Here is a 27,921-nt window from a genome sequence, read left to right on the forward strand (position 1 = left end):
TAGAATGTACCTATGTTTTATGTTTTTCTAAGGAATATTTACCATATAATTTTTAAATATGACCAACATTCTCATTCCCATCCAACTAGTCGGGAAAGTCTGTATTAAGAGTAAGTACGACAATAGACCAACAGGGCGGGGATCTAACCATCCCCCTCGGTGATGAGTCCGGGCACTCTTACCGTTGAGCTATTGAGGTTTAAATAGAGGTGTTCCAGACATAATCACAGTAGACCGTATACACTAAGTGCACCTACGGCTCTTTACGGTAAAAACCACAATATACTCGGATGCTTTGGCTTGACCTTTGAAACGTGCTACCTGGAACCACCATAGCCTTAACTCCATAATTGACTGCCGTACTTACCTATAGTACCTAGGATGACCAATTTTCAGGTCATAAAGTGAAGTATATCTGACAATCGCAGGCTCTTAATCCATTGTGCAAGAGAACAGCGCTGAGTGCCGGCAAATGAAGTATCGACAGTCTGTTGAATCCTTGCGGGGAGTCTAGCCAATGAACTTGAATCGGACGCGCCTCCACTGCGCATGTTAAAAATAGACGGAGCTCCGATCTGTGGCATATGGTGATGCTGTTTTGATGTTAAAATAATAACCATGATTTATTACACGATTGCGTCATTTACTATTTGTTCAGGTCCATCTTCTATTTTAATACTATGTTTAAAGGTGTCTACATTTCAGAAAAGGGTTTCTAATAAAGGGGAAAAAATCTACATGACTTTTTTTTTTCAAAAAACTATAAAACAGCGCTTACCCACAATAAAAATAACGGCCCCGCTAAGCTTAGCTACAGTTCTTGCGCTGTAGCATGGTGACAGTTCGTTTCACTCTTGAAAGTTTGTCCCGATTCACGATAATAGTAAGTATTATGAACGTTATTCAGGCAACTGTCACTCACACCATACTACGACGCATATGATAGTATCCATTGCTTCAGTTTATGTTATCCCATCGATCCTAAGTTTCATTTTTCCTAAAATCACGTAAGTCTGGCGCGACTGGGATCTTGAACAACAATGGCATTTACTCACTACAGAATTATAAGGCGAAAAAAATTGCCATAAAATAGAAGTCGTTTTAGAACTCGTTGGCAACCACATGTACCTACCGGGTTTTATTACCTCTAAGTATATTACAATAATCATACTAAATTTTCATTTAGGATTTTATATGGATTTCTTGTCACCGAGAGACACCTGTCTGAAAATTCGGGAATAAAATATAGCCCATCTTACTCAGTGAGGAACTAACTTTCTGATGCTAAAAGCGGTAGTTTTGAACTTTTAAATATTGGATATAAGCAGGCGTTACTTTGCGGAAGTTCATCATGATTATATAATGATTTATTTATTTTGCTATCATCCGCAACGTGCAATTGCAAAAACTTTGCAATTGCACGTTGTAGAGTCAACATCTCCTGAGGATGCTCCGGTTTCGGGGTGAAACGTACGTAGAGAGTATTTTGTCGGACCTGGGTGACGTTGTCGCATGGGTTCGTCGACTTTTCGCGGATGATAGCAAAATAAATAAATAAATCATTATATAAGTTTTGAACTTTATCGCAATAAACAAACAAAAAATCAAAGCTGTCCTCTATTTAATACTAGCTGACGCCGCACGGTTTTACCCGCGTGGTTCCCGTTCCTATAGGAATATGGGGATAATATATAGCCTATAGCCTTCCTAGATAAATGGGCTATCTAACACTGAAAGAATTTTTCAAATCGGACCAGTAGTTTCTGAGATTAGCGCGTTCAATCAAACAAACAAACTCTTCAGCTTTATAATATTAGTATAGATTAGCTGATATTTTGAAGATATCTTCTAAACAAATTAACATAAAACGAATTTTTTTTTTAAATTAGGCGAAAGTTATTAATTTGAACCGGAGTCATGTGTCGGTAACGGCATCGGGAGGGCTATTTTAGGCCACACGCGAGGCATTTGGGACGCGCACTGGAAAATATCTACTTACTAACCGATCTATTCCCGTGCGACCTACTAACGGTGAGCTTCTTACTTCATCACCCAAATACTTTAGATCTTTACCTTTTCTTTAAATAAATACATGCGACTCGAATATTCTTGTTCAAGATATATACGAGTAACCCGAGTCTTTCAACGGCCCAGAATTGAACTCTAGGCCTCTCTGATTTGAGTCTGGCCCATAAAAATTCATTTATTTCATGTAGGCTCAGTTTAGCACTTTTGAAACGTCAAGTCTGACTATTTGTAAAGACTATCACTGGTTCGGAAGGCAGGTTCTGCTGAAAAGAGCTAGCAAGAACCTCAAACTTGCTCTTATGACAAAAATCATACAATATTACAATAATTGTTAACATCATTAAAATTTCTTGTGTGACGGTATATTGGAAGATGACCCAATGGCCTCTTTATCATCAATCTTTATTATCTTCAACCATGAAGCCATTAACACTTTCATTTGTCATTTCTTAGATTTTCCAACACGGTATGCAATAAATACATAATCTAAAATAAAAAACTTTTGAAATGGCATGCGTTTTCTACCCTCATTTCTAATTTGTTTGTTAGTAAACAGTACTCCTCGAGTATGTATGGTTTTAGTATAGAAGATGCCTATTCAATCTTGCTTTGAAGGTGTTTAAATCATTACTGTCAGGAAACACAAACGCCGGAAAGGCATTCCAAATTTTTGCTGTACGAATTCGAAATGTGGATGCAAATCGTCCACAACGTAAGAATGCCACCGTTCGCGACGTCGAGCTACGTGTGAATTAAATTTTTATAAATCATACTATTGATATTATTAAAAAAAATGTCCCCGTGAGCGTGACTCATAACCGATACAACTCAGAGTACAAGAGGTCAGGTTTACATACTGAAGTTTACTCACATTAATTATTCTCATTATCAAATTGAGTGTAAACATTGATAATTTTATCGCAGTGTCTGTACACATTATTTACGAGCATATTGTCTGGTCGGCTATAAATGAACGTGACCTCAGATATAAATGGGCGAACGTCTTCTCGCTACGGTGATTGATCGGCTCTCATAAGTGACAGGAGAGAAAAGTTCCTTTATGACACTTAGAGCCTCTTAACACAAACGTTTCAGCAACGTCCTTCAACGATCGACAAACAAACACGCAGCTTAGACTTAAAAACTAGTTATATTCAAAAAGTATTGTATACCATTACACCAAAGATCTAGTCCGCTCTGACGTTGCAATGACATAAAATTGAAAATTTCGAAAAACCTATGAAGTTCATGAAATTATTCATGAGACTCTCGATCAATTAAATATTCTCTTTGAGTCTGTCAGTGCGCTTTCATTTGAGACCCCACTCGAGTATATTTGCAGACATTCGGTCATTCTTCCCCACTTTCACATCACACAATTTTTTCGGATCTTCTGATTTTCATCAAGAACACTCGCACATAAGTCACCTTTAATAAAAAAATACTTAATAGAAATCGCTTCAGGACCTATGGTGCCACAGACAGACAGACACGTCAAACTTATAACACCCCTCATTTTGCGTCGGGGGTCGCTTTGTGGAAGCTATTATAATAACCCCGCTCATATGTTGTGTACTGCGCATGCGCAAGCGTAACTATACGCCGCATTATCAGAGTGGACACGAAGATTGGCACATACAATACCTATTCTTGTCTTAATTTACTTTTCGACCTGGTTCGGATCAGCGGTTTTGCCGTGAAAAGGTTTCACGTTTCCTCTGATGCAATGAAATGATCATCACATGAATATCAGACATAATAAACGTAAAAAATACGGGATGCACGTAACAATTCATAGTATTTTTTTCTAGATTTTACCAATAAATGCAGAACTAGGCTGCAAATGTATTCAAGTTGCCTAAAAACACATTTTGCGAATCTATTAATGTGAAAGGCTCTTACATGTAACGAAGGTAAACATTATATTATACAAACAGTTACTATTTTTAGTTTTTCAGTTTTAATGTAGCTAGGTAGTTTACGACTTTGCTACCTACCTACTGTATTATAAGTGCATCTAGAAACAGCAACTATTTTTTTGTAACAATCTGCTTTTTAAATATTATATTTTTCATTTCCTTGCTATATTTCACTTGGTACTACCAACCTAGGTATTGGTTCTGCTTTAAAAATCGTCACTATTTCAATGTTTTACATTATACTCGTATGAATCACTGATCCGTTCCTCTGGATCGCTGTTTGATTCACTCAATTTAAATATTTTGTGTCCCTGTCGTTACAAATATTGAGCTAATATAACGGTACTTATCTGCGATCAGTGTACATTACTTACTATGTACACAATACTTACCATTTATACTGTATGCCAACAAACATAAAATGGCTGAACCATAATACGTATAGACCGGAGTCCGTAGCGTGCATTTACTGAATCCAATGTGCTCATTGCGATATCGATCCGTCGTCGTCGGCCCCGCCGCGCGTACACTTGACATTCGCACTCCCTCGCTCTCAAAATGAGGGTTCACGACCCTTGTACTATTGAGCCGAGTGCAAAGTAATGCAGAGAACATTTTATCCACGAAACTTGCGATTGGTAATGCACGCCATTGACGATAAATTATTCTCACATTTTTGCAGCACCCACGACTATAGCTGATCGTGTATTGGTCGCTGTGTGCATGACGGCTCGACTTATGAAACGACTTCGCTGCAGAATCGTGAGAATAATTGACCGTATATGGCTGACTTAAAAGAAATAACCAACTTATTATTGAACTCTCTCTTGTAGCTCTCATATAAATTTTTAGGGCTATCACACACTGGACGATAACCCCATGTGCATTTCCCTACGTACTCACACATATAGGATGCTCGGGAGTATATTTCCCATAACTCTAGGGTTATATTATTTAAAGGCTTCATATTTGAATAATGTCTAAGGAACATGTGTTCTAAAATGAATGTTTGTACGAAAACATAAAAAGTTGTTTTTTGTTAAAAAGAAATTAGTTATGCAGTTCGGCTTCTATAAGTGGTTTTGTCAACACCTTGAAGATATGGGAAATACTCCCGAGCACCCTGTATTATTATTTAAAAGCAAGTAAAACTGTAAATATGTTGAAGCTATTACATTCGTTGATATTTTGACAGTCGGTAACTCGTTAAGTTTTTAAAATGTATTATGATCATTTACTACAATATCGGGGAGTAAACGTTCGTTGCCCGCTATGATGATATCAGATAAAAAAATTCTTTGTCATCAATATATTATACCTACGTACTTTGCCTACTACAGATAATAATTTATATCATTTTCTGGATTAAGACTGTTAATTAACCAATTTTTCTTTTTGTCACCAGGCGAGGAGCATCCAGGCCAGAAACAGAGAAAAGGTTTCTTTAGAAGCCTTTGGAAGAAATCTCGCCATTACTCTTTAGAACATCCGTGACCTTGTCAAGAAACTGATAGGTTGTTCTCTACTTTAAAATCCCTGCCGTGAATCCTGATTACATACATTTTTGTACTATACCTAATTTGCGATAAGTGTATTATTTCGACCTGAACAATTTTTATATGATAAATGTTAATGACTCATGCTGATAGCTATAACATTGGAGTGTTAGGGATAATTGTTGTATTAACATGTGCGTGAATGTGGCTTTCAAATAAAAAATATAATCTTAGTTTGAGCTTCTAAGGTACAGAATAGATCGAGTGATGGCAATGCTACAGTTGAGCAAGTCCGCGAATCATCAAATATCGTACCTATTCCTTTGAAATAAACTGTTTCATAATCTCACAAATTCTATCTAGTAAGCAACTAACAACTTTCTTCGAACGGAAACGGTATTTTATTATTTCGTGCGAGTGCCGACTGCCACACGGTCTGCGCTTACCCTATGACAAGATTTAGTATTAACTGGATTATATAGGGGTATTGTCTAATTAATGATTATTATAACGCGTTATTTATTTTAAGGCAACGCATCTAACTAGACACACAATTAACTTTTCTTTGATATACATAAAATAGTTTGTAGAAATGTAGATAACCACGTAGTAAGTTATGTACATCTGGTTTTTGAACCTTTTTTTAACACGTTCAGTGCCACCGACTCGCCCGGAGAGTCCACGTAAATTTTATTCCAGCGCCGTAGACTCGCCTCGCGAGTTCAATGTTTTTGCAATTTTTTTTCAAAATGCATGTGTATTTTCTGCTTAAAATAATACTGAAGACTAAATATACACTAATCTAATGAATAACGTGGTGGGCCGGGTGTGCAGACCCAGTTTATAATCGAAAGAAAATAAACTATTCTGCAATGCCTTGAACTCGCTAGGCGAGTTCACTAACATAGATTCTCAAACTTTTATAAATGAAATATATAAAAGGTAGATACTTTTATTTTCATTTTACCAAAAGTCACATTCACTCGTAAAACAACGGCGGATTGTGTTACACAAATATTATAAATATAAAATATATATTATATAACAAATATACTAATATATATACCTACTTACCATGTTGTAACATGTTATGATTTATTACTTATGTCATCTTTGTTTATTTAAGTAGTAGTCCTTGACAGAGTTTTTAAAAATCCTCAGTGATGAGTGACTTACTCTGCCGTATATACAGAGGAAGCGCGTTTAGTAATGTTGTGGAACGAAATTATTTCACGAATAATTATATTTATTTATTTATTAAATTATAAAAATTGAATCCCATCAAAATAGGTTTAGCCAAATAAAAGATAATCTCGGAAAAACATACATACGTACTAGTTAAACTGAGAACCTCCTTATTTTTCAAATTTGGTTAAATTAATAAGTTACCTTCTACGCATTGTCGCTTTCTTGGTATCTCCTCCTCCATCTGAGTTAAATCATCGTCGTAAGCCTCCGTTTCTGGCACATGTAGCACTAAAAATATACCAGACACTATTTAATAAATTTCGAAAGTAATTAAAATGTAACTTTACTCAAAACATCTATACATATAATAAGAAAATCTGTTTATAAAAACAATATAAGATATCAACAATAATCAGTATTTGTAAGATTGAGAGCCACTGCATAAATTACGAAACAAACTTACCTTTTCGTTTATTTATAGTGTTTCTTGCCATTTTCTTTTTGTTAAATTACACCATATACTAGTTAATTGCTTTAAACACGTAACGTACACTGTCACGGCCACAAAAATAACAGAACATAGTTTTTACCCTAACGCAATGCCACTGAACTCGCGTGGCGAGTCGAATGATTCGTATCGCAGCGCCGGCGACTCACCTAGCGAGTCCAACGTAAAATGTAGGCGGCTCCCGAGAAAACATCGTGAAAATCGTAGCGGTAATGAAAGTGTTAAATTATTGTTAACCAATATATATTAGAAAATAAAAAAAAAGATTATTCCTCCAAATCTGTTATAAGTAATAGACGACACCATGATACTGTGTAAGTTTCTCAATTTTTTTTATAGTATTAGTTATTATGTAAAATGATCTTGTGTGGTATATATTAAAGAACCAAATCACTTATATAGACTAACAGTTTTAACATTTTATACCAACCCTTGTATTCGAGTGTACTTAATTCTTATTATTGTAGATTTTGTCAAAAGGAAATAAAATATGTTCATTAGCAAAAACAAGTGTTTAATTTATGGAAGGGTAAATTGAAAGGAAAACGAATCGTTTATAATACAAATCATTTTATTATTAGATAGACACAGTTCCCATCGCTTATCAGAAACAATGTACAAAGCTATAGTAGTAATATCAAATATAAACAATATGCACCCTTCGATTACTGTAAGCCTTGTATTGAGGATACAGGATTATAATTGAGCGCTTCTAGTTTCTGCAGACAAGAGATAGTATTGAACAGAATGCAAATGTTTATTATTCACTACACAAGGTTACAGGCAGCACAATGAAAAGGGAAGCATAGCGAACGACAGTTCTCACACGATGGTTCCAGTGCGACTAGAGATTTTCAATTCAAATTGTCACATGCATCTTGGGTTACAGTGTCTTTCAATTCGTAACAAGCCCTTACACAAATGCCTATTTGTAATTACATATATATCGTTACAGTAATTTCATTACGTGGTTATTATAATTTCATTTCAAGCGTCTGGTATGTTTCGCTCGAGGTTTTACGATTTCATAAATATAATATAAAATTCTCGTAACCACAGTGAATTACTTGGATTTTTAAGTTTTAAGCGAGATGTAAAGATAAGATTATTATCAGACTGCTTGAAAAGAAATCTAAAAAAAATCTCTATACACCATGCTTTGAGACCTCTCCGCGAGGCCGTACATAGCCTCGCCGCGCGTTAGGTCGACGAAAGCAAAAATTTCCAAATACAAATAAATGCCATCCTGCAGAGACAATTACTCCGTGGAGCAGGTGAGCGTATAAAAAATCCAATATCCGCAAAGTAATTGCGTCGCCAAGTGGCCGCTAAACGCATCAGACACTGATGGCGCCATAATTTATCAAATATCAAAACAAATGACGGTCCTTATCACTTTTATAGAATATACAAAATGCAGTTACTTATTTCCCTGTGGAAAAAATATTATCTTATAGTATTCTTAGATCACGGCGCGTTTCGATCTGCAAAAGGAGAAAAACAACTTTTTACTGTAATCCATTGGAATATAAATAAACTACAGGGAGCCGCTGGATGCTGGCGGTTCGAGACCGTTTTGTTCAGAAGTCCATGCAAGAGGCCTATGTCTAGCAATAGACGTCCATTTAGTCCGGCTGTTTATGATGATGATTATATGACTACAACTCAGAGTACCTAAAAATCGTGATATATTATAAATATGCTACGGTTACGCATCAGTTTGAAACCTGCTGGGATTTCATTCAACCTACTAATTTGTCTATTCAAAATTAATTTCTGAATACATTTTACAATTCACATACCTACTAACCAAAAAAACTTTCAAATAGCAACAAAATACTCAACGAAACTTGAATGCCCTTATATTTTAGGATGCATTGTTTGGTGATTATTTTTAAAAATAAAAACAGTTAGTTATCAAATCTGTAATCCTATAGCATAAAATGTTATGTGGACCATTATGGCCACACCAAATAAAATATTAAAGTAATTTACAGTAATGACTCATTTGTTTGTACACTTAATAATTGATTGAATAGTGTTGCTATCAGCTGACATATGACCCTCTTATCGCTTCGCAAGCATAGTGATTTTCTACACGATTTAAATCGGAATTTTACGCCCGGCAAGGAATATGAATGTCAACAATATCAACTCACCTTTAATAACCACAGGTAATTAAATAGTCTCCTAACTTCTCCACTACTGATGCAGCTTGTTGGGGTTGGATCGGTTCTTCATAGAGAGAAATTACGACGGCTGAAACAATATCATTTCTATTAAAAAAACGAAATATATACGCAAGTAATTATGGTCTATTATATGCCAAAAATATTAGTCTTGGATGGCAGACAAATTGCAATTTAGAGATTTAGTGACATTAGAGAATTAATACTTTGTCACAGTTATCGATAGTAAAGCGCAGAGTATTATTTTTTTTTTTTTTTCATTTTATTAATACTACAATTTATTGCAGATTTATTTATGTATTGTTGGATTATTCTCTAAGCTCTCATTCGAACGAGACTTTGAAAAAACTTTCAAATAGGTATAGGATGAAGTTAAATGAAGGACTATTTCCAACGCCCAAAATTATAATGCAACACTGCTCACAAAAAAAACGTGTTTTAAAAACGCTGTCCTGTAAACATATACTTAGGAATGTCTTTGTGGTATTTGAACGCTTTTTAACATCTGATAAAAAACTCTCGTGCGAATGAGGGCTTAGTGTCCTTCAAAGGATAAAGTCAACTAACTGAGCCTCTTTGCATACATAATGTTGCATGTTGATGACAAATTCAATAAGAAATGAAAAATTATTTGGAACTTTCGATTCTATGGCAGCAAATCCCAAAGTGGGTTCCACGCAACAGTAGAACAGTCCTTCGATTTGTAATAATTTGATATGGGGTTCCATAAAACAAAAGATATTTGGTAAAATTTGAAAACATAAAAGTTCGAGAGAACCCGTGTTTAAAAGAAAACCATATATAAAACTAGTTCAGTAGCTTTAATTTTCTGAAAGTAACCAAGCGAATAGAATACAGCAAGTAGTAAAATAGCAACTTGATCTTTTATGGTAATCAGATGTGTGAAAAATCCAAGAACAAAGTAAAGGTTTAAAGGATATTTTAGAGGAGTATTAAAAGGTACTTTACAGTATTTGTAACATATAATAATAAAGTCGTCAGTTAGTTAAAATTGTCACTTTCTTGGCAAAATCATAGTTTGAAATTATTGCCAATTATTTTATTAATAATGCGGCCTACTTTAGCCTCACTAATTGGAAAAATTGTTTAAAATAATAATTAAATCTAAATTTATTTGCGTGTTTAGCTCAAATTTGGGTCAATTAACAAACTGAGAGAGAACTTAACGCTCTATGCACACGATTATAAATTCTAATTTCCTTTATTACACAGATGTAATTCATATTTTGTGCGAGAATCCATTTTCTGTGGATATAAATCATATTTTTTTTTATATGAAATAAGTGATTTTTAAATAATTATTCTTATTAATTATAGACATTGCTATGTGATTTAAATGTAGGTCTACGACTAATATCTTGGCAATGATGCTAGACCAGCAGTAAATTAATATACACTAACTATTTATTGTATTTTCCATTTTCATAGAGAATGACGGAACATATTCAGTGTGTGGACTTCAATGTTTTTAACACCATAAGCATACCAAAAAAAAAAAACCCAATTAATAATAAACCCCTAATTATTTTTAACTCCATATTTTAGCTATTCAGAACGAAATTAGGAAAGATATATACCGTTTTTCGAAAATTAGAGAAGACCCCTAATCAAAGACAAATCCCCTTTCAAAGACAAGATACCCCACACCATGAGATAAACAAGTAAAAAGAAATTCATCCCCACTTTACATGTGGGGGAGGTACCTAAACTAAAAAAAAATCATTTTTCAAGATTTTATTTTACTACTTTGTTCACATTTTTAATGTTAATTCTCAAGCTTAATTACAGCTATCTAGTAGTAATAGTCTCTGCGCTAAGCCGCGGACGGATAGACGGACATGGCGAAACTATAAGGGTTCCTTGTGAACTACGGAACCCTATAAAAATCATTAAAATCCATTCACTACAACCGGGTTCCGAGCTATAAACCCTATTTCACTAGACTATTACGTGTAGTAAGTAAGAATTACCTTGTTGTGTCTTCATGCAGTGCACGCCGACCTTGCCGAGTTTTGCGCGTATGATGCGATCTGTGCCGCTGAGGTAGATGTACCGCGTGCCCGCTATCGTGACACCGCCACTCGTGAGTAGTGATTCATTTTGGAAACCGGCGACTATCTTCCCCACTTCGTCTTTTAATATCTGTTGACAATACATGCCACAATGAAGATAAAATATTATAAAGTGTAGGAGTTCCGTTTGTTTAAACGCGCTATCTCTGAAACGTGAAAGTCCAGTGGATTCGATTCGTAGGGCGTAGGTTTGAATTCAGCCCGGGGCACCTCCAACTTTTCAGTTGTGTGCATTTTAAGAAATTAAGTATCACATGTCTCACTTGGTTAAGGAAAACATCGTGAGGAAACCGCCGCCGTCCGCCAATCCGCATTGGGCCAGTGTGGTGGACTAAGGCCACACCCTCATCATCCGGAGTGGAGGCTCGTGCTCATCAATGAGCCGAATATGGGTTGTTAATGAATCTCCGGAACTAAAGTCTGGCCAGTCAGAGGTTGCGTTCCTGACAGGTCGAATGGGCGATGCAAATTCGAACTGGCCATACAAGGTTGTTGAATTGCGCTGTTGGTTTTTGGTTATGCCAACAGTTTGTTTTGTAGTGATGAGACAAAAATAAAGAGGCAATTGTAATTTTATGTGTTTGTCCCATTCGATCACGGCATGTCAGAAACGCAATCACTAAGCGGCCAGACTTAACCCAGTCTGTAATTATTTTGGTACATGATGCCCTGACTCTTGAGTGACATAGGCTATAGGTTTGCTTATTCTCCCCTCCCCTAGGGACCGTTGACCACCGGTCGAAGGTGATGCATGGACCGCGGCGGGCAAGCGGATCTCAACGTCGTGTGTCGTCCAGCCCCAGAAGGGGGAGAGTGAGTATCAAGGGACAAGGAGTGAAAAGAGAAAATAACTTGTAGGGAGTCAAGAAGGCGTCCCGGGAACACGCAAAGAGCAAGTACCGGGTTCGCCCTCCCTCGATTCGGCCCGAATTACCGAGAGGTTGAAAGGGCCATGGGAGGTGGTGGGTTGACCCCTAGGGAGCATACCTATTACCTAATCAGCAATTTGCATGGTACATTCTGCCTTTCTTCTTCTACACGAAAGTTCATCAGGATGTATGGATGTTATTGTTCTTTCACGCAAAGTTCACTGGACGGATTTCGATGATTTGCGTTTTATCCTGTAACTGTCCGGTAACCTACTGATCCTACTTACATGATATTTTGGTCAATGCAAAGAAGAACATATTTTACACCCGAAACACAAATAAGCTATGAATTCTCCATTAATCATACTGATATCTAAATGACGCAAATTACCGACAACATTCAAAACTGATATAATATACCTATACTAGAGCCTAATTTGGTTTAGACTTGATGTAAACAAAATAATAGGGTTGTAAAAATTTTAAAAATGCTGTAATTTTTTCACCTTTTTATATTTATTGTTTATACAATAAAAATATTACTTTTATACTGTTATCTAGAACTTAACTCAATGGTGCAATATGTAATGTGAAACAAAAATCGCCTAAACTAAAAGTTATCATTTTATGAGTACATTTTTTAGAACCATAACTCAATAAGCGGACATTTCATAACAACTTCATAGCTGTTTTGGTTGTATTTTCATCAATAGTAAAATTGAAGATTTGTAGATTTGAAATATTAGTAAATTAACCATGGTACTACTACTGTTTTAGATTTAGCGATATTGTAATTTAACAATATCGCTAAATCTAAAAAAAATACATAGGTTATTAAATGTATTACTAAAATAAATCTTTTTTAAGGACAGTATAGCTGCTTTATAATATATATTGATAAACATTCTAAAACAAAAATAATAAAACAGATAATAGTTAACTACATGAACTAACCCCTGTCTTAGGTATTTCAAGCATTTAATCAGTTTGCACTACTTTGTATAATTATTAAAAATTCATACATATTATGAAGTTTCAGGTTGTTATGACCTGATTGGTGGTCTACATCGAATATGGCTGAATAAGAATCCACTCTGACATTTGAACATAACAATGTATTAGGTAATACCTGACTGGGATACCATTTTCTTAAACTTCGCAACCATACGCCTCTAATTCAGAGATTTGTGTGAACAGACAGACAAAGATTTTCAAAATCGGTTTTATTGCCTTACATGCCTACATTTTTTATTATACATTTTGATAATTTTATTCAAAGTACAGTTACTATATTTATACTCTTACTTATTGCAGTATAAGTAAGCATATTTCAAGTACCTCAATGCCTAAAAATAAAATTGAAGTCTCTGATTTTAAAATATATGTGTTTTATCAAGTGCTTATAAAGTAGTAGGTAATTTTTTAATTTAGTGTTTGTCCTGGCTTTTTTCTGGAACTGTACCTATTTTAATATAATTTTCAGTAGAAGATTTTTATCCCAGAAAAATCCTTGGATCCCCTGGAATTTGTGACAAACTAAATATCACGCTGACGAACTTCTGATAGTTATTAATACATAGTAGTGTGTATAGATAGATATTAATACATAGGAGTGTGTATATAATTTATAAAATAAATAATATGACGTAGGTAGTTTATTTCTTTAAACAACAAGTAGTACCTGGTCTTAGTGATCAAATGAATCAACACGTTTCAAGAACTGGTATGCAACATCACTATCATACTTCTACAATGATACCAATAAATGGTATCAATATGAAACAGTTTTTTTGTTGTAATTGTCATTATTTCTTAGATAATTGTATGACACACCTACATAAATATCTATAACCTCTTTAGAGTGTTGATAAGCATAAGGTTAGTGGCTGGCCATTAATAACAGTAGGTATATCAATAGGCAGTTTACTATTTCCTTTATCTTCTAAACATTATTGTAAATTTCCATAAAGTGGATAGACAATAAAAATGTAGGTCACATACAAAGTAAATAACTACCTACCTTACTCACTACACGCATCAACCTAGACTAATTACTAACTAAAATGCTTCCTAGTGTTTTTGTTGCCTTTTAGTGATACCTACTTACTACATATTTAAACACTTTTAACAATCAGCCAGCACAAGACCTGCCTCCTTTTATGTGTGGAATTGGAACTTGAATCTACCATTACTACTCATTGTAGTATGGTGGGCAAGTTACTAATTTGTTTGGGCTAGTTTGAGTTGAGATAAAATATTTAATTTAAATTACATTATAACCATAGTATATTTCTGCTGAGCTGTGATAGTACAGTGAATACAATCTCTGCTTTCAATTCAGAGGGCATAGGTTCGAATCTGGTCCGGGGCCCAACTTATCCAGGCATTTTAAGAAATTAAATATCACATATACTCTCATGATGAGACACTCAAGAGGAAAAAGTCAGCCTTTGGCATCTATCTAAATAACCCTCTACACTGCTGTTGTGAGGCCAATTATAAAAACGGTGCAAAAAAAATACTCAAAATAAGCTTAGCTTAATAACTCTCAATGCACTACTCAACCTCCCACCACAGTTTCCTTACTTGGAAAAGGAGGCAAGAGTGCCCATGTCCAGAGTGATATGCCAGAAAGTAGGAAACTGGCTCTCACAAATCATGAGGAAGCCACAAAACTCAGTACTTGACGATCTGGGGATGCCATCAAATACTATGAAAGTAGGATCTGCTATATCCAGAGGTACTACAGCATTGAGATTTCCAAACGGAGCAGGTGGCTAAACAATGAAATAACTTGGAAGCCAAGAAGCCTCAAGTGCTACACTGATAAGACGAGTCAGGCAAAAAAGTAGGCTGTGGAAGAGAAGTTCAGGATGAACAATCACTGGCAGCTAAGAATTTAAACCTCCATCTTCCAGGCAGAGGTGTATGCCATTATTGATTCTTTGCTGCAAAACTACCATGTAAACAGAACAATTAATATACATTCTGACAGCCAAGTGGTTCTTTCAGCCTTGTCCTCCTGAGATTATTACCTCTAGACTTGTAACAATAATCAGGTTATCCTTCATTGGGTTCCAGATAGGAATGGCAGTCAAAAGGAGGCCAACTTCCAAAACTAGGCACTAGGATATCACAGATAGAACTTGAGCCTTTCTGTGGTATACTTAAAAGACTGTATGACACTCTCTGTGTATGCCAGAAAGTCATTAGACATTAGTCCAGTCACAAAATCTAAGCATTTTTTATGATATGTTCCTACAGAAAATTTAGGCATTTTGTCCAAAGAAGAAAAAGTCAAATCATTTTTAGGTTCACCAGGTTTAGTTTGTCTATCACTATTTGCCCACATAAGCTATAATTTTTTTATCTAGAACCAACAATATTAAATACTGTTAAATGTGTTACTTAATAAATAGATGCATATACTAGCACATGAAAAATGAGGCACTCAAAAGAGGAAATTTATACACAACTCAATGTTAGTTGTGGTACACAATGAACATTATTTAAACAAATAAATAATAAATACAATGTCCTGTTGTGTTCAGGAAGTGTAAAAACTACAAAACTGTGCATGTTATTGTGTGTGCTCAGTGTTGTAGTCTATTAAGTGTATCACTTTTGGTAGTGATTTTGTAGAGACGTAACCAATCTATAGTATAAAATTATCATTGTCTAGAACAGATTTAAAGAAATGGTAATGAAAAAGAAGAGCAGAATCTCACTTTCAATGAACAATAATTGTGTGCAATTTATCTATTAGTAAATTCAAATAATACTGTAACATCAACCAAACCTCAAATAGGATCTTAACCTCACAAGTTATCAGAAATAGTGTGAGATAGAAGTCAAGGGCAACAGTTGATTGTAACTCTAATGCAAGTTCAAGGTCATTCAAGACACTATCATTGTATGAAACAGAAGTAAAAAAATCAGATAAACTTGTTTCTAGCTTTGGTTTACTTACAGATTTGATAAGTATTTCCTCATTTTAACTTCAGACTAAAACAAACATATTTAAAACTTTAGAAGACATTATTTTAATTAATAAAATTTATGATTATCAAAATAAATGACATGTCCCAATTTTGTATGGAGGATGGGCCTTTATTCCGAGTGCCAACTAAGCAGAACAATTTATTTTTATCTTAAAAGAACATAAAATATAGGGCTTAAAACTTAAAATTAAAATTTTTTGGAACCCCACATTTTTTTTATTAATGAAATATTTCTTTTTAACTGGTGTCTTATTGACAGCTTACAGGGATATGAATTAATGAATTAAATTCCAGTTATTTTTATTGGCTCTTATGAACACTTTTACTGTATTGTATATGTTTAAATTGAATATAAAGGAGCAAAACAAAAAAAATATTTAATAAATGCTGGTTCCAGAAATTCTGAAAATTGTTTTTTAAGCAACAATTAGTGTCTTCTATCCATAAAAAATACTATCAAACTGCTTATAAATTATAAAGGCCCATTTAGCGACATGTCCTTTGCTTATTCATTAAAAATATTAAATATGTCTTTTACCAATATTATAAATTTTTATATCAACATTGGTCAAAGGAAAAGAGTTATCCAATAACAAAGTCCTGTAAAAACAAGGTATGTCTAATAAATTCTATACATCTTAATCTTAATAGTATATAAATATTTAAGGATCACGAGATCTCGAAATCCACTCGACATACAAAGATGAAATTTGGCAGTTTATTAGTTTATAGTTAGTAGATGTCCAATAAGAACAGATGTTGCGACAGTGCCAGATTAAGGAGGTCTAAGGGTGGACGAAGTCGCTGGCGTCTACTAGTTCTTCATATAAAGAAATTACTTTGGTAATCACAAGACAGTTATTTGAAATATTGTAAGTAATTATTAAATAAATAGATTATTTTAAATAAAAATGTAAAATATAATCTTTTTAATATAATAATTTAACTAATGCAGTGGTACCCCAGAGATGGGAAAAGGAGGCAAGGGCGACCACATAAGAGATGGGAGGATGACCTGCCGAAAGGATGGCGAGGAAAGGCCAGAGATCGAGTAGAGTGGAAAAGTCTGGAGGAGGCCTATGTCGAAGGACAACCTGATTGCTATAGTATATAAATTAAATAATAGTATTAAGTATGACGGCCGCGTGGCGCAGTGGGTAGTGACCCTGCTTTCTGCATCCACGGCCGTGGGTTCGATTCCCACAACTGGAAAATATTTGTGTGATGAGCATGGGTGTTTTCCAGTGTCTGTGTGTATTTATACATTTAAGTAAGTATGTAAGTATTTATATGTAGTATATAATTGTATATTAATATTATAATATCAACTATCCTAGCACCCATAACACAAGCTACTCTGTATGCTTACTTTGGGGCTAGATAGTGATGTGTATTGTTCAAGTATATTTATTTATATAAAAAAAAAAAAAAAAAAAAAAAAAAAAAGTATATTGTATGTATTCAGCAATCAGAGAATAAAGGCTATTTTTATTTTATTTTATTTTTATTTTTTATTTAATTTAACTAACATCAAAGACATATTTCAGTTGTTTTGATTTTAACACAAAATTTCTTGACCAATTTTCATGAAAATTAAATTATGGAAGTAAACTCTTATCAAAGAAAAAAATATTTATAAAATTGGTTAATGAATGACAAAGCTATGAGGTAACAAACATTAAATAAAAAAAAGAACATATGCTTAAAATTGAAAATTTCCTCCTTTTATGAAGTTGGTTAATTAGCTTATTTTTAATTACAAAAATTAAAGTATGCACCAAACTTTATCTCCTTTCTAAAATATTTTATTACTAAAAAATGGTAAATAGTATAACAATTGAATGTAAAATATGAGATTTAGGAATTTTCAAGATATCACATCACACCTATGGGTAGGTAAGGTGTTGAAGTGTTTTTGAGTCTTGGTACATTGACTATCTTCAAAATGTAAAATATACAGGAACTGCTAACTTTAACTGACTATCACAATGACAAAAACGTAAATATCTGCTAGTCCATTCTATAGATGTAACATTAGATTTTTCGATTATTTAAAATAAAAAAAACACCATTAGAAAGCCACATTTTATCTAATATGATTTATGTTTTATCCCTTTATTTAGAAGAGAATGGGAATTTCTTATAAATCATCTTTCAAAAAACTAATATTTTATTATTATTTATTTATTCTTTACAAGTTAGCCCTTGACTACAATCTCACCTGATGGTAAGTGATGATGCAGTCTAAGATGGAAGCGGGCTAACTTGTTAGGAGGAGGATGAAAATCCACACCCCTTTCGGTTTCTACACGGCATCGTACCGGAACGCTAAATCGCTTGGCGGTACGTCTTTGCCGATAGGGTGGTAACTAGCCACGGCCGACAGACCTGGACAAATTAAGAAAATCTCAATCTGCCCAGCCGGGGATCGAACCCAGGACCTCCGTTTTGTAAATCCACCGCGCATACCACTGCGCCACGGAGGCCGTCAAATTTGTCAAATTTATTAATTTATTGCTTATGTAGATTAAATATTATTTAGTGTACTGGCTACAGATTTGTCACTGATACTTTAAATTAACATCAATTACATTCAGGGATTGGGGCTTAACGAAAAAATCAATAATTTCACTTCAATTTGAATTTTAGTGATGAGTCATAGGATAACAGACGAAATTCATTCCTATTAATATCAAGAGATACTTTAGAGCTAGATATCGTAAGAATGGCTGGGTGGTGTATTTAATAGTGAAATATTTTAGGAATATATCTGTCAAAGGCGTCGGCGACGTGTGACCGTGACCAAGTACCGGCCGGCAATTCTTATCAACAGTCAAATACAAAGCTTATGTTCCATTATAGTTGTCCAATTTCTCAGAAGTCCTGATAACGTTTTTTGCAATTGACCCTAAACAGATTAATTAACACGTAAAAGGGCTTAATTCGAATCCAATCTCAGCAAGATTGCTAGCACATGTCGCCATCTTGTCAACTTGCCGGATTCGTCATCCATCCATAATTCAACCTCTAGGGCACTTAGCACAAAGAACCACACATAAACTCAGTTCCACAAAGAAAAATTTGAGTAATTTCACTAGCCACTTATTTATATAACAAGAAACTTACATCGAAGCCTTCCGACTTGGCCCAGACATTTCCGTCGTGACCGGCAATCGCAGCTTTAGAAACACATCTGGATGCAATTAACTGTTTATCGACATAATCTTGCCAGCTCATTTTGATTGAGTTCTTTATAAATTAAAACTAAACTTTTCTAAACCACAATCTAGACCTCGCAACGAGCTAACGCTCCACACGAACAAAAAGCACTGCCGTTTCAAAATGGCAGCGCACTCAACACGACAGGAAGTTCAATGCTACCAACCTTCAGATCTTTACAATGCGTTCATTATAATTTCTAACTTAACTTATGTCAGCTGCTGACGATCAAGTAATCTCACATGCCTGCAGCACTAACGGCTTAACGTCCGATAAAACTGATTGCGTGTTGGTCGCGATGTGCATGACATCATGCCGATTGCAACATAAAAAGTAGAGAAGTTTTTTCCAGGAGTACATTTATAACACCTCTTACTAACGTAACGTTATTATTTACAGAGTTACTTACACATTTACAATTTTAGCATGGATTTATATACTATAAAAAGCGGACCCGGTCCAGCTTCACTTTAATCTATGTGCACTTCTTCTCTACCCCTACCCTACCCTACTCCCATCCTACACCTTCCGTACCCTACCCTACTCCCATCCAACATGTACCCTACACTACACTACTCCTATCCTACTCCTACACTACTCCCATCCAACACCTACCCTACCCTACCCTACTCCTACTCTACCCACCACTACCGGACCTCTTCCCTACCCTTAAAAATCCTACCCACCCCGCTACTATTACGAATCGTTTGTATAGGATAGGAGTACAGTGTTATTTTTAGACTTCTTTTATTTATTGTCATTTTTATATAACACAAATCTTGTTCTAACAATAACGAATACATAAAACCCAGAAATATCCAATTACATACATTTCGAAGATCCATTTTTATTTACATAGATATTCTTAAACATAATGTACCAATTTAAATATTTTTAAATTTCACTTTTAATATTTTTAATTAATTAATACACAACTCTACAAAAAAAAACAATATTTTTCTTATTTTTTACTGCCCATATCTCTACGCGCGTTTCTGGCAGTGCAGTCGACTTGATCGTCGGTTGCAAGCGTTACAATTCATAAATTGATAATGTTTGCGAATGTAAAAAATAAACGATGTATACTGTAACAACAAATACATATTTAAATATTTATTAGTTGTAGTTTTATTAGTCGCTACAACAAATAAATATTTAAATATTTATTTGCTGTAGCGATCTTTATAAGCTACGTTCCAGTAGCTTTTCCCGTTCCATATGCTTGCTAGCGTTGCAATCATAAACTCTATTTCGCAAGTAAATTAGAATACTATATTTAGCAAACTCAGATCTGGATTAAAAAAATAAGATAACCAATGTTTAACAAAGGGTAGATTCACAATATTTGTCAGGATAATAGGGATGGCAACTGTCAAAGTGGCGTTTATAAATGGTTAATTTATAGCAGGTTTTTGTATGGGAAAAATTAGAAAATAATTATAATGACGTTCTGTGCTGTTCCAAAATACAAATCAATTGGATTACTTACATAGAATTATACGTCCTGATTCACTCAGGTCACGGTTACCCCCTCCCGAATGGCCCTCTAAGCCGAGGTCCGAGTCTCATGGGAAACGCCCTTGGAGAGTCGTTCCGTCCCCTATCTTTCTTTCAGCCTTCGGGTCTCATCAGGCGATGCTCTTGCGCTCGGTGACGCAGTAGTGGTTCCGTAGGGAGCTATCGGCACCTACTCAGATTTAGCTAGTTAATTCATGTCGACCGTCTTTCTGGGTTCTTCGGAATCATAAAGGGGGTTTGGTTTTCTATTCTATTCTATTATTGCTATCGCTATCGCTCGGTCCAGCCGTTTAGCCATGAAAAGGTAACAGATAGACAGACATACTTACGTTCGCATTTATAATATTAGTATGGATTATGGAACGGTTCTATGAGTATTTTGGTGTATGGACGTTCTGATTGCCAAGTGAAACGTAGCCATATAGCCGCGTTCAACTTTAATTTCTTGAAGTTTATAGACAATATTATATAATCTGTACAATAATCTATAATATACTCTGTTCCAGAGCTGCGGCTTCTACTTCCGTAAGCCGTCGTTTTATTTCCAATAATTTTAGTATTACTCATCTTCGTGTTCAAAAGGATCCTAGTTAAATTTGAAGTGCTTAATAATTTTGTTATATTATTTTAAAATTCATATAATACAGTCACGTACATTAATTAAATATTTCTTGTTCTAATAAAAAAAGCTTTTGCTAAACTTAACTTGACCTTGCTAGTTCTTTTCCGTTCAGCTACCGCGATTGGAACATGTCTTATTCACCTGAAAGAAGGTAAGTTACGTTTTTTGTGTTAATAAGCCTTGTGTTTAATTGAAGTTTATGAAAGAAATTACGTGTTATTGATCAAATTTGTATATAATTTTCCGTAATAGTGGTTTTCAAGCCATTTCATTAAATACTGTATATTCTGCACGATCTCGGATTGCCAACATGGCGCTGGAAGAATAGTATTCCTAGTCCGGCTTTGTGCACGTGTTTTGCTAATGTATTTTAAACTTTATGACCGTAACCTTTGCATTAGTTAATATAGAGTTTGTAATTTAATTTCTGACATACTTTTAATGATTTCAACAAAGGGCGTATAGCTTATTCAACGAAATGTCATTTGACAGTTGTACTCTAATGATTTTTGCCTATTCATTAGGTGTAACTTGCGATGGCGCACTAACATGGTTCTACATATATTATTAGAAGTGATGTATTATTATTGATTTTCAGATCGGAGGATTGGCCGGAGGATCCTAAAAATGGGCCGTCGAAGGATCAAGTCAGCTTCGATGGACCCCCGGGCTTGGAACCCGGCGGCGCGCTCGACACAAACTGGCATGAGGTCGTGGAAAGCTTTGATGACATGAAGCTGAAAGAAGAGCTTTTGAGAGGAATTTACGCCTACGGTTTTGAAAAGCCTTCGGCCATCCAGCAACGCGCGATTATGCCTTGCATCCAGGGCCGCGACGTTATAGCTCAAGCCCAGTCGGGAACTGGCAAAACTGCCACTTTCTCTATTTCTATTCTACAGCAAATTGACACCACTGTTCGCGAGTGTCAAGCTCTTATTTTAGCCCCAACTAGAGAGTTGGCCCAACAGATCCAGAAGGTAACACTTCATTATTTTTTGTGATTACTTTTATTGATTGGTTTCAAAAGTAAATATGAATGATGAAAGTTATGATGAAGTTTTTATATTCAATGATTTGAAGATGTTTGCTGGTTACAGCTCACAAACATAACTTTAAATTTTAGGTGGTGATAGCTCTCGGCGATCACTTGAATGCCAAATGCCATGCTTGTATTGGTGGTACTAACGTGCGTGAAGATATCCGCCAGTTGGAGAGCGGTGTTCACGTGGTAGTGGGCACCCCTGGCCGCGTGTACGATATGATAACTCGCCGCGCTCTCCGTGCCAATACAATCAAGTTGTTTGTGCTTGATGAAGCTGATGAGATGTTGTCCAGAGGGTATGTATCAACATTATCAGCATATTTTATAGTATAGACCCCTTAGAGATTAGACATGCAACACTTTCAATGCAAATTATTGGGTTATAGGGATATATGTATATTTCTGTGTATAACTTTTGAAATTTACAATAATATAATGTCATGTACTTATTTTTTGACTCAATCTTTTAAAGCTGATTCAATTAACACCAAATCGGTCAATTTGTGTATTTATATTGAAAATGTTAGTGAGTTATACATTTTACTTACACACAACTCAACATTTCAGGTTCAAGGATCAAATTCACGATGTATTCAAGATGCTGTCTGCGGATGTGCAGGTCATTCTGCTGTCAGCTACTATGCCAGATGATGTGCTGGAGGTGTCCAGGTGTTTCATGAGGGAGCCTATTCGCATCCTTGTGCAAAAGGAAGAGGTGAATACTCATTCATCCTATCTATACTAATATTTTAAATGCGAAAGTAAGTCTGTCTGTCTGTCTGTCTGTTAGGAACCTTTTAAACAGCTAAATGGCTGAACTGATTAAGATGAATTTTGGTAAAGGGAATGGTAAATGGGATCTTGGAGCAAAACATAGGGTAAAATAAAAAAATAGAAGGGGATGAAATAGGGGTTGAAAACTTGTATGAAAAGCTCTTCATTTTTAGAGTTGTAGTTTTAAAAAATTGTTCATAAATTGAAAAAAAATACAAGATATACGTGATTCAAGACTTTAAAAAAGATCCTAAAGTGGTGAAATAGGTGTTGAAAGTTTACATTGTTTTCCAAACAACTTCCAAACTTTGTTGTTTGACAAAGACGCTGGGGTCCACTAATACAGTGCTTGCCACAAATATTTGTGTTTGTGAAGTTAGCACAAATGACTGCGCAATAAATCTATAACGGTATAAATGGCGCGGGCGGGGAGTGTTTGCGTTTGCACGAATGTGCATTCTGCGCATTAATCATTCTGCAGCTAACTTCACAAACATAAAGATCTGTGGCGAGCATTGTATGTACTATAAATGCCAAAGTTTGTATGTATGGGTGTTTGTTACTCTTACAAAAACTGTTGATTGAATTTGGCTGAGTAATAAAGATATAAATTATACCCTGGAATAACATAGGCAAATTTCTGACCTGGAGAAATCTGTGGTTACTGCTGGATTTGTAAAAAAAATTAATTTTGTGCTGATGAACTTGGTGTCTTCTAGTATTCTAATAATGCTACTTACGTTTATAAACTAGTTGGTGCCTCGTGCATAGCTGCTGCTGCTTTTTAACTAATTGATTTTTTTTTTATATCACTATTGATAATGCACATTACATTCAAAATATTTGTTGTTTATTATGACCATATAAACTTCTGACTAGTGTAAGCATAAAAAAAAATAAGTTAAATCACTGGCAGTGCATAAAATAGAAACATACATTGGTGTTTAATTTTTATGTATAACATGTATGATTTAAATGTTTATAATGTTAGGATGTTTATTACTTATTCAAAATAATATATATAACAGCTGAATGAATGCAATTTGACATAATATGCAGCTAGATTATGGTTTTGTTTTATAATACATATAATTGATTATGCACACATGTTTGCCAAGTTATTGATAATCTCAAACCATATATCAATAATAATCAGTGATTTCTTTGCAATTTCTGCAGGTAGATTTAGCTTAACAATAAAAACTTAGGTTCTGTTCCATTAAAAGGGATGTAGGACATATTATGAGCAAATTTATCTGATATATCTCCTTGGAGAAAGCCAACTGACTGCAAAATAAATTTTACATATCCTAAATAATGAAAAATTATATGAGGAAATGTATTTCTATAAGTAAAATTGTTCTCCTTGGATAAATTGAATATTACATTACTGATTATAACCATTGGGTTTTCTACGTTATATTTTATCTCCTTAGTTAAAGATCACTTCATTGAATTGAAATTATAAATCTTATCAAGCCTAATCTTTTGGTAGATTATTCGAAATTCACCATGTTTTTCAAGTATGCAAGGACAAAGTGTTAGTAGTATACAGTTTGTAGTAAGCCTTGCTTATTCTGCGGCCAAGCAGGATTGCTGTGTTCCGGGAATTAATGCTGGAATGATTACAGGCACTTGAGGCTTAAGACCTACATTGTAGCTTGATACATAGTGGCCTTTTGTACGACATATTCCTTGCACCAAGTATAATGTTTCTCAGTTTGTAGGCAACCGTTTTCCACTTACCATTGGGTCAACCAATCCATTTGGTCCTTTAATTTATAAAAAAAAAATAATAATAATATCGTACTGCGGTGGCGTCAAAACTAGTCGGGCATACTCAGACATTGTATGACGTGAGTTTGAGATTTAGTAAACATTGCTTATATTGTTTCTTTTTCTGTTCTAGCTAACATTGGAGGGTATCAAACAGTTCTTCATCTCCATTGAGCTGGAAGATTGGAAGTTGGACACTCTCTGTGACTTGTACGACACATTGTCTATTGCTCAGGCTGTAATTTTCTGCAACACCCGCCGCAAGGTAACATATATTCATTAATACATGAGAACTAACTGTTTATTATTACTAAAAGCAAAATGACCTTGTAGTGATTCACTGTAAGATTAAGGCTACTCTATGCTATTTATAAGCCTAACAATAACCTTGCTACGCTGTATATGGCAAACAGTATACATGCTTGATATCATTTAATTTAATAATTGTGTGCACTAGTGTGCACTTCATAATGCGTGCCACTGGTTGTGTGGACGCATTTTTGACGGCCTCTGTGGCGCAGTGGTATGCGCGGTGGATTAACGAGACGGAGGACCTGGGTTCGATCCCTGGCTGGGTTTTCTTAATTGGTCCAGGTCTGGCTGGTGGGAGGCTTTCAGCCGTGGTTAGTTACCACCCTACTGACAAAAACGTGCTGCCAAGCTATTTAGTGTTCTGGTATATTGTTTTGTAGAAACCGAAAGGAGTGTGGATTTCATCCTACTCCTAACAAGTTAGCCCACTTCCATCTTGGATTGCATCATCACTTACCATCTGGTGAGATTGTAGTCAAGGACTAACCTCATCCTACTTCTAGCAAGTTAGCCTGCTTCCATCTTAGATTGCATTATCACTTACCATCAGGTCAGATTGTAGTCAAGAGCTAACTTGTAGAGAATAAAAAAAAAAATTCTGGTTCCAGGTGGACTGGCTCACGGAGTCGATGCACGAGCGCGACTTCACCGTGTCGGCCATGCACGGAGATATGGACCAGCGCGAGCGCGAGGTGATCATGCGCCAGTTCCGCACCGGCTCGTCGCGCGTGCTTATCACCACTGACCTGCTGGCGCGCGGCATCGACGTGCAGCAGGTCTCGTGCGTCATCAACTACGACCTGCCCACTAACCGCGAGAATTACATCCATCGGTAAAGTATATGTTAAACTTAGCAATAATTGATCTAAGCTCCAATAGCTCAACAGTTAAGGCTGAATTTAGGCGAGTGGTAATAGGTTCAACACCCTACTCTGTGCTATTGTTATCACCACTCCGGAACTGGAGGAATATTGGTTACATTCAAAGGTATAATAATAACAAATTTTTATTTAAAGGTATACCGAATATAAAATATACAATAGTAATGTAATAATAATACAAAATATGCAAGTTCTAATTATAAATTGAGAGGTACATAGCGGATTACTAACAATAACATACTTATTGAGCGCCAATGTTTAAGAATTGAGTGGTCCAGACACTCTGCCAATGTTGTGAGGATCTTGTTTGTCGAAGATCGCTAACTACTCCAAAAATACTTAATGAAGATAATTTTTGTGATTTTTGACACTAAATCTGTTTCCAGGATTGGAAGAGGTGGCCGTTTCGGTCGTAAGGGAATCGCCATTAACTTTGTCACTGAAGCGGACAAGCGAGCGCTGAAGGACATCGAGGACTTCTACCACACAACAATAACGGAAATGCCCAACGACGTGGCCAACCTCATCTAAGGCTCCGGTGCATTCCAGTTTATAATTTGTGTCCTGCATTCTATTGCGATATATAAACGGTGTGAGTATTGGGAGCTGATCCCGAGTACCGCTGTGCTGATTTTTTATTGGAACTCATTTTCTTTTGGACCGACATATTGGTTTTAATTTAATTAATGAATAATAACTACTATAATAGTCGTATCTTGATAAGTTTAATATATATAGGCGTAGGACCGGCCCGGCCGGATGGCCCCCGTTCCGCGTAGACCGCTCCGACTGCGGAGAGGTCTCATCGGGTACTGGAGAGGCTATTTCAATCACAAAAGTACTAGAAGGAAACAATGTATTGTAGCTTTTTCCAGTTGTACATAATATGGTAAACTGTTTTTTGTATTACGGTAAATAAATATGATTTAATATCTTGTCTGTATTGTTATTGGAATGAAATTGTAGCGCTCCATTCCCGATGGGAACCTTAATTTCGCGGGCCTTGTATTCAATATGTAAATTTTGTTTGCAGAAATCTACCAACTGAGCTGTTGAAACGCACTTTGGACACAACTATGTGGAAATAATAAATCAAAATTTCCTCTAAGTCATTACTTTCTTTTTGACAGGTCCTTTTTTTGAATCCTGTGTTCCCATATAATGCTATTAATTTTCTACATGATTTTATGTTGATTTCGATTATTATTTTATATTTTTGGAATAAATTTTCTTCGAAATATACGAAGTTGGTAATTAAGGTTCCTATTTTAAAGTGCGAAAACATACTTATTACTACTACTACTACACTAATGAAGATTATCTAAACATGAAATATACTTAGTATAATTGTTTGTACATTAGGTACCGAAAGTTGCTATTGATATTTTCAAACACCTTATGTATACCACTTAGTTTTCAGTAAGCCGAATAACTATTATCATTCATAATAATTGCCCTAAATGTTACATAAAGGCTACAGATACAA

General features: G+C 35.2%; 3 protein-coding genes across 5 annotated transcripts in view; 2 read left to right on the plus strand and 1 right to left on the minus strand.

The window, feature by feature from the left end:
* The window catches only part of LOC112050048 (uncharacterized), a 220,098-nt gene extending 212,449 nt beyond the window's left edge, over nucleotides 1-7,649 (plus strand). For both annotated transcript variants that reach the window (XM_024088171.2, XM_024088172.2), the window contains exon 15: nucleotides 5,353-7,649. In XM_024088171.2, the coding sequence (XP_023943939.2) occupies nucleotides 5,353-5,441 (89 nt within the window). In that variant the 3' untranslated portion in view covers nucleotides 5,442-7,649. The remainder of the gene's footprint in view (nucleotides 1-5,352) is intronic.
* A 43-nt stretch (nucleotides 7,650-7,692) lies between these two features.
* LOC112050049 (profilin) lies at nucleotides 7,693-19,633 on the minus strand. The gene is made up of 4 exons (XM_024088173.2): nucleotides 19,418-19,633; nucleotides 11,320-11,491; nucleotides 9,299-9,398; nucleotides 7,693-8,623 (listed from the first exon to the last, which is right to left on the minus strand). The coding sequence occupies exons 1-3, from the start codon at nucleotides 19,526-19,528 to the stop codon at nucleotides 9,301-9,303; spliced, it is 381 nt and encodes a 126-aa protein (XP_023943941.1). The 5' UTR covers nucleotides 19,529-19,633; the 3' UTR covers nucleotides 7,693-8,623; nucleotides 9,299-9,300.
* A 1,939-nt stretch (nucleotides 19,634-21,572) lies between these two features.
* On the plus strand, nucleotides 21,573-27,921 carry LOC112050044 (eukaryotic initiation factor 4A). 2 transcript variants are annotated; one of them, XR_002887128.2, is made up of 8 exons: nucleotides 21,573-21,801; nucleotides 22,249-22,627; nucleotides 22,774-22,988; nucleotides 23,260-23,407; nucleotides 25,376-25,507; nucleotides 26,163-26,386; nucleotides 26,822-27,025; nucleotides 27,469-27,921. XR_002887128.2 is itself a non-coding variant. In XM_024088165.2 (7 exons), the coding sequence occupies exons 1-7, from the start codon at nucleotides 21,779-21,781 to the stop codon at nucleotides 26,964-26,966; spliced, it is 1,266 nt and encodes a 421-aa protein (XP_023943933.1). In that variant the 5' UTR covers nucleotides 21,573-21,778; the 3' UTR covers nucleotides 26,967-27,543. The 2 variants fall into 2 exon arrangements, 1 of the variants encoding a protein (XP_023943933.1); XM_024088165.2 differs by having other exon boundaries at nucleotides 26,822-27,543.

The sequence above is a fragment of the Bicyclus anynana genome, chromosome 3, assembly GCF_947172395.1.
Source record: "Bicyclus anynana chromosome 3, ilBicAnyn1.1, whole genome shotgun sequence".
Classification (NCBI taxonomy): domain Eukaryota; kingdom Metazoa; phylum Arthropoda; class Insecta; order Lepidoptera; family Nymphalidae; genus Bicyclus; species Bicyclus anynana.